Here is an 8,145-nt window from a genome sequence, read left to right as displayed (position 1 = left end):
AAAAAAAAAAAAAAAAAAAAAAAAAAAAAAGCGGGGGTGAGAGGGCAGAGTATTAGATGTGCTGTGGAGAAACTGACCTGAATCTGGCTCCACCCAAAGAGTCTTAGGTCAATCAGACCAGGTGCCCAGCGCTTTCCTCGCTTTTGAGAGTAAGAAGAAAAGACTCCACTGAATTTAAGAGATTTACCCAAGTACCACACGGCCGGCAAGTGGCAGGATTTGACTGCCTCCAAAGCTGCTTTTCCTCATTCACTGTAAAAATAAGAGAATTATAAGAGAAAACGTACACACTAGAGAAAGGAAGAAAAAAGCATTTTGTGATACCTTGGTCGTATTTTTTCATCACTTTATGGCATGGTTATGTATCTGTGAAGATGTGTATGTTGTATGTGTGCACACACGTCTTGTGATCTGACCACTCACGCCACCTGCTAGTCTACATTCCTTAGTGGACATTCTATCGTAAGCATCTTTCGTGGTGTCATCCTTAAACCATCATTTTCATAGCTGCACAGCTATTCTGTGTCATGGGAAATGAAAACTCACCATATGTTACTATTATCCTACTTTCCTAGCCTCCTATTGTCCCCACGTGTCACCTTATAATTTGTTAGAATTCGAGGTAACTTCTTTAGACCAGAATCCTAAGACTGGAAAAAGTAAGGCAAATACTTGGAACATTTTTATGCTGAAAAGCTAATGCTCTTTCCATTACAAATACCTCTCTGAAACTATACGAATGAAGCAATTTCACCCATATTATGTATCTATCCAATTCGACAATACCTACCAAAATTGTAAAATGGGATACCTTTGCCTCAGCCACCACATGGGCTGAGTATAGTCACCAAAGTATATGCACGTGCAGACGTGTATTTATAGCGGCGTCATTGACAATGTCAGAAAACTAGTAATAACCAAATTATCCCTCCATTGAAGACGGATTAAATAAATCAGGTTATAGCCATAGAGTGGAATAGCAGTTAAAGCACAAGGTAGCTCCTTTTGCACTGACATGGGGTAACATTTTTAATATATTAACTTTTATTGCAATCTTTTTGTGTAAAACAATAACAGTCTCCCCACCCAGCAAGGTAACATTTATGTGAGCCATGACCCACTTGGAACTCAAAAGACGTGGTGATTAACAGCAAGGTTAGGAATTTTATTCAAGCACGTTTCCCCCTGCAGTCAACCTATTTCCTGTTCCAGCCGCCAAAATATGCAACACAAATGAGAGATGACTTCTGTGCATGTTTTCAGAATTACACCAATAAACAGTGCGGAGCCCCCGGCTGCTGTCCCCAGCTCCGCAGCCCACCGGGAGCTGTAGGGTCTCCATGTGGCCATGTTGATTCTGGCCATGGCGGATCAGTGCAGAGCATGGCTCTGCCCCCGACAAGCTGTACACCCCTGGGCAAGTTACTCACCTTCTCTGATTCCTCAGTGTTCGATGTGGCTGGAAACGACACAGGGTATCATGTGCACCAGGTGTAGTAACACTTGTCTGCTCTTAGCATGGTACCCGGTGGGGGGTCAGCGGAAAACAAATGCCAGCTCGCTCTTAGTACCACGACTCCTACTCACCACAAAATGAGTCAGCCCCCAGTGACAAAGGCTTAGCCGAGGGGCATCCCAAGTTACAGACACGATTGTTAAGTACACCTTTTTTCTCCTAACTCACAGGAGAGCGTCCTGATTATTCGTTTAATGGTTTGTATCTTACCTTTGCAGCGATCATTAATATTTTTAAGAAAAGATGTGTTTGACAGTTTAGTTATGACATTTGTGGATTGGGGTCAAAAGTCCTTTTGAGACAATAGGCAATATTCTTTGTGAAAAGGAAAAGGGACAGTGTAGTAGCTGGGATAATATTTGACTAAACTAACCTTTGGTTTTGCAGACTTTTCATACTGAGAGTTTGCGGGGCAGGTGGGGGGTTGTTTGTTTCTTTGTTTGTTTGTTTAGAAAACCTGTGCTACTAGAATTCCCTCATGAGTTAACTTTACACCAGTGATGATCATGAATGCTTCTTTGGGTTTGGGGAGACTTTTTGGCAAGCGCAGCCGCCATAAGGATTGTGTGTAGAAAGTACGATTTCTGTTCTGTTCTGACATCGCCCTGCGCTGGGCACAGTCGTTAGCAAAAGAGAGACAGCTCTGTGTAGGCGCAGATGGAGAGGTTGCCTCGGTGTTCCTGGTAGATGCTTAAATTCCTTCCATGTGTTCTTGTATGTGGATGCAGCCATCGGCACAGTCCTATTAAATCGCGTGTGTGTTTTGTTAGCTCTCTCTGGTTCATGCTGCACCTGTAGGGTGTGATAAGAGCTTTGAAGTCCTCTCATAATGCAATCTAACAAAGCCTATTTTTTGCCGGAGCTAAACAAAGCAATTTTATTTGCATACATTTAAAAGACTGAGGTGCCGTGTTGAGTTCAAGTGGTGACACAGAATTTGACGAAACACAGTAGCAACTTACACCAATATGAGTGCATTTCCCTCTCTCTGTCATTTTCCTGGGTCAAGTGCATCTCTGCATTAATTAAACAAATACATAATTAATTACCACAAATGAATACACACACACAAATAGTTCCTGGCCCAGGTCCCATGTCTCGGTTCTAAAATAAGGTGTTCTGTGTTGAATTAGGTGGAAACAGCTACTGACTCTGACACAGAGAGCCGTGGCCTGCGGGAGTACCAGTCTGTTGGCGTGCAGGTGGAGAACGAGAAACGGTAACCAGCCCCCCAAATACCCGCCATCTCCCATGCGGGGCTCTTGGTTTGTAACCTGACTGCAAGTGTCTAGACCACACTGACCATCAATAATTCAGGCCATTTGACCATCAATAATTCAGGCCAGGAAACAGGGTCATATCTTTATACTTTTCAACGTATATCATTCAAGTGTGAATTAACATCCTCCTATGCCTTGTTTCTGCAAGCAGCAGGGGACTCACTTCTAAAGTAATTTACCACCTAAGAAAGTGGAGGGGCTGGCAGCTCTGAGTGTTAGAGTCCTTTATCCAAAGGGAAAAAACAGGCTGAGGGTGAAACAAACACAGGTTTTCTCACCTTATCATGTTAAAAGTAAAAGGAAAGACAGAGAGAGAGGGAGGGAGATTGAAAGAAGTTTAAGACCTTAGCTGTGCTGGGATTGTGACACTTCAAAGGAACCCCTCAAACTGTCAAACACAGAGAAGTCCATTACAGGAGTGTTGTTTTTGTAACAAAAACAGGATGACTATTTTATTTTATATTTAAAATAGCATATCTTGTAAATTTCATAAGCACAAATTTTGATGAGCGCATTACATCGTGAAGCCCCGGTGATTCGCTCACGGTGGAGGGCTATAGGACCAACCTGCAAAGGTTTTGATTGCCAAGGAATTCAGAACACAAACTGACGGCTTCCCCAGGACGCCGAGCTCTCAGAACCCGCACATCGTCGTCTGTACCTGGGGACCTGGGCTGTCTGTCTCCATCCCCCGCGGTGGCTTGTTCTCAGCTCCTTTGCCTCCAGGGCAGGAGATGGTGGCAGGTCCATTAACCAGCTGTACTCACAGCTGTGTGCCATCTGGGGGGCCAGTTGCTGCGGAGCCAAAACATGTAACATGGGCAAAGTTTGGACGTGCAGACACACATACAAGTGCGTGTGCGCGCGCGCGCGCACACACACACACACACACACACACACAGAGTTCTCACCAGCAAAATCTGCACTCCTGTTACATGGTCACTTCTGCCAGTCATTTCAGTAACTGGCTGTGTGGAATGACTGACATTTAAATACATACGATGAAAATGTTTTTTAAACACCCGCTGAGGTCAGAATTTGGATTCATTGTTTTGCATAAAAGACAAAATCGGGATGATATTACATTATTCAGATAGGAGAGGAAACTCGTGTCCTGAGCTGTGATAGGAACAGCCACCAAAACTCAGTAGGACACAGATGTTATTACTTAAAAGAATTGTAGCCATAAGCCGCAGGGCTTCATTTTACGTGTATGCCGCAAACAGAAGAGAGTAAACTTGTAGCATCTTTCTGAAAGGCAAGTGACCGCTCCAAGATAGTGGTCTCACGGGATACATCAAGCCTCCTTGTGTCGTGCAATAAACTTAAGTCTTAAGTGGGCGTTATTTAGACATTGAAACTTAGGTAGGAGGTAGAGGTTCGTTGTTTGCAAAGCCAAGTGGTGTTCTGCCGTAGATGCAGCACCAAAGTGCTTGTAATAGAGATGAAAACACTCGTCTTCCCCGCGAGGTGCCGGCTTGTGGCCCAGGCGCACTCCTGGTGAGTGCATCTAGGTTTTGCTGCACGAGGTCACCTCGCAAAGGCCCCACTTGTCCCCCTTGCCTCCCTTGCAGGTGCGGACGCTTTAAGCGTTCCAACAGCGTGACGGCCGCGGTGCAGGCGGACCTGGAGCTGGAGGGCTTCCCGGGACATGTCGCCACGGAGGACAAGGGCCTACAGTTCGGGTCCTCCTTCCAGAGGCACTCGGAGCCCAGCACCCCGACCCAGTACGGGGCGGTGCGGACCGTCCGGACCCAGGGGCTCTTCAGCTACCGAGAGGACTATCGGACCCCTGTGGACACTGCCGACCTGCCCCCTCCCGACCCCTGGCTGGAGCCGTCCATGGACACGGTGGATGGCGGCCGCGTGTCTCCGTGCCACAGGGACGGCGCTTGGTTTCTGAAGCTGCTGCACAGCGAGACGAAGAGGATGGAAGGCTGGTGCAAAGAGATGGAGAGGGAAGCAGAGGAGAACGACCTCGCGGAGGAAAGTAAGGGCCCAGGTCTCCTCTGAGGCTTGTAGACACTCGTGATGTTGCCGTAACACAAATGGCAGAATCCCCAGGGAAAGTCCCTGGGTCCCCGAGTAAATTTAAATGAGTGGGTTTCCTACTGCCTCCCACCAATTCTCAGACACAAGTAAATGAGCAGAAAAGCAATCGCTAAAATATTAAAGGGCATCCTTTTGTTTTGTTTTGTTTGTTGGATAACACGATGGCTTGTGCTCACAGGGATGGAGTTTATGTCATGTTCCACGTGCCGGTTCTCTTGAATTCTGGCAATGACTTGTTATGGAGCAGCTCAGCCGTTTTCTAGAATCATGACTGTCCCGTGTTCATAAGAAATTGCTTGGGCTTTATGCCAAATAAACGTTGGATACGGTAGACGACTAACCAGCCAGCTGGTGATGGCGGCTCCCGGTTCCCAGTCCCCGGGTGGGTGGGGATCTAGGTTCCCCGACCTCGTGTGGGCAGCGCAGATCTGCTCCCAACCCTTTACGCCAGGTGGGTCTCCGGCTCTTGCACAGAAAGACACCAGCCTCCCCTTTCCCTGAAGAAACGTATCGTCAGCATCGTCCAGAAGCAGCATCCTTTACGAATTGCTGTGTTGATTTCGAAACAGATACCTCCTGACTTTTGTTTATAGACCAAGAACACCACAAGAATGATTGCAATGTACATACAACTAACAAATTTTGTCTTTACCAAATACAGTTTCACAGAGGCGTTTCTGAATGTCTTACCTCGACAAAGCATGCTCTTTTTAATTTTTTCTTTTTCCATGAAGTCCTTTGTACAATTGCTAGATCGCTATAAATCCTGAAGTTCAAAAGGACACCTGATGTCCTTGGGAATGTCGCCCTGGCATTACATGCCCAGAAATCTGCTGTAGGAGAATATGTCAATAATCCTGGCAGTGGAGGCACAAGGAGGAAAGTATCAGGACGGTAACTTATAGACACAGTGGCCCTGGCCACTGAGGAGTCCAAGAAAGTGGTTGGTGTTTTGATCCTGAGTTGTTAAAATGTACATCGTTAACTTAGGAAGAAAGGGGGAGAGTGCCATGCCTTCAAATCCCCAATTCTCTTCACCCACATCCCTCTGTCAGTCATCACACCCCACACCTCCTTCACCGGAGTGGGTACTAGACGCTGAGGGTTTCGGAGGAAGTATAGCCTGTGCCCCGGCCATGCGGCATCGCTGCATGTAGCTGCCAAAGTCACACCGCCCCCATGCGTTTGTCCACACGTGTCACCTGTCGAGGCCACAGCCGACAGTGACTGCGCTCAATCCAATGTTTAAAAATCCCTCGTTTCCCGCAGCTTTCCTTCACTTGTCAGTATGTGCTTCAACGGGGCGAAACCATTTCAATTGTATCAGGGATTTATCCTCTTTACCCAGAGTTGACCCGGGATTTGAAGGAGACTGTCAGCTCTCGCTCTGTACACACCCCCCGTGTTCCGCCCGGGCTTGGTGAGCGGTCCTCGGGGCTCGTAAGACGTGAGCCTGAGGTTGGTGAGTCGGGATGTGTTTCCTACACCCTGTGGTTCCTCCGTGAAATGCCTTTGAAGGGGAGGAGATGGGGGGACAGTTCAGCAAGAGGTAGCCCTTGTCAGGGCTTACCCCACAGTATGTCTGTAGCATTTTATTCTAGAATCATGTGGATTTACACCATTTAGGACACATCCACAAGGTTCTGGTCTCCCTCTGTGCGTGGAAGAGATGGAGGCCTTTAGTCCTTGCTGTGTTTGTAAGACAACACAGAGCAAAACCTGCCGTGTCATGATTTTCCATATTTAGTGTGTACCTTTAATTCAGTTATTATTTTATCAAGGATTACAGTCTTTTTAAAAGATATGTTTTTTAAAAGAAATCTCTAAGCCGTCATGTACTGAACACAGTGCCAAGGGCTACGCTAAGTGCATCACTTACATCTTCAAGGGCTCAGCATATCGTGATACCTAGAAAATACTGTCACCTTTATGGAGGTAAAGAAACTGAGGTCCAGAGAGGTTAAAATCCTGCCCCACATTCCACAGAGTAGAGCAATGGAATCCAGGCTCGAAGTCAGAGCTGTCTTTTGTCAAAAGCTGTGCTTTCCCGCCACGCTGCCCGACATTCTTCAATCCAGATGTTCCATTCCTGGGAACTTCTCCTTCTCTGTATCCTAACACTGTCTTCTGCTCTTTTAGAAAATGTGGAGGCCCTACCCCTGGCCGTTTACTTCATTCTGATTCTCTGAATCTGTGACACCCATTTGTGGTCCAGAGAGAATCCCTGAGCCTTAAAATACATACTTGGGTTGTGCCTCAGCCCTTGGAAATTAAGAGGTGAAATTAAAAGGCTTCAGCGCTGAAGCATTGTCCTAAGTTATGATTTTCTTGCCACTGGGGCGTTCAAGAAAATTCTGGGAGTAATGCCGTAAGTGTACTGCGTCTAAAATACGATCTGATGATCTGCAGTGACCCACATCAACAATAAGAGTCCATCACTTAGGATGTTCAGTCTTATTACTGGACATCTGGAGAACACATTTTTCCTTCAACAAGGCAGAGGGGGAAGGGAGTTCCTGCCGTCCCTCAATTGTATTTCCATACACAAGTTTTTTTCTCTTTTTGCCACCTTTGGGACCTTCTTCTGGACTCTCTGCATCTTGTGAACACCCAGCAGATATTTGCTGAACCCATACTATGAGTCGTTCGATAGACTGCGGGTGGATACGAAAAGGAGTATATAGCACAGAAGCTGCAGTGACCTAAGAAGGGGTGAAGTAAGACCAGGGCAGAGCTGCTCATGGCGAGTGAGAAAAATATAAAGTGTAGCAAGAGCAGTGCAGATCCAGTGCTTTTAAAAGACTCTCTCAGGAGCCTGAGAGATGCTGCCAGCAGGGAAAATCCGAGAAGGCTTCCTGGTGATGGTGGCATCTGGCAGGGAGGGGGGTTTGGTCAGGCAGGGGGGGGGGGGGGGAGATGGTGATGAGAGAGCAGGGTCAACGGCATAAGCAGAGGCAGAGAACTGGCTGGGAGACCCTCCAGGAAGACCTTCCCTTAGACGTGGACTCTGCACCTGACCGAGGGGAAGGCTGAGCCACTACCTCTCGAGTCCCTGGGCTCTGTCGTCCTCCACTGCCTTGGGGACATGCTGCTCAAAGGCGGGGACGGCTCTGCATTTTCCCAGAGCTCTTACCGCCAGGCCCCCGCTGTCGTTTGACATCTTAGACTCCTGGAAGGCTCACACTTGGCACATCGATTATCCGCCAGCAGTGCCTGGCAGAAGCCCTGTGCAGCTGAGAGTCAGAGAGAGGAAGAAAGCGGGAAGAGGTGCGGCCTTCACACCCGGGGGGGGGGGGG

General features: G+C 47.5%; 1 protein-coding gene across 2 annotated transcripts in view; it reads left to right on the top strand.

The window, feature by feature from the left end:
* Window positions 1–8,145, top strand: part of DLGAP2 (DLG associated protein 2) — a 151,901-nt gene that overhangs the window by 129,821 nt on the left and 13,935 nt on the right. For both annotated transcript variants that reach the window (XM_007467334.1, XM_007467333.1), the window contains 2 exons: window positions 2,650–2,735; window positions 4,371–4,786. In XM_007467334.1, the coding sequence (XP_007467396.1) occupies window positions 2,650–2,735; window positions 4,371–4,786 (502 nt within the window). The remainder of the gene's footprint in view (window positions 1–2,649; window positions 2,736–4,370; window positions 4,787–8,145) is intronic.

Source organism: Lipotes vexillifer, unplaced genomic scaffold (genome assembly GCF_000442215.2).
Source record: "Lipotes vexillifer unplaced genomic scaffold, Lipotes_vexillifer_v1.1 scaffold1222, whole genome shotgun sequence".
Taxonomy (NCBI): Eukaryota; Metazoa; Chordata; class Mammalia; order Artiodactyla; family Lipotidae; genus Lipotes; species Lipotes vexillifer.
Note: the sequence above shows the minus strand (reverse complement) of the source record. Positions and strands in the feature narration are given on the sequence as shown.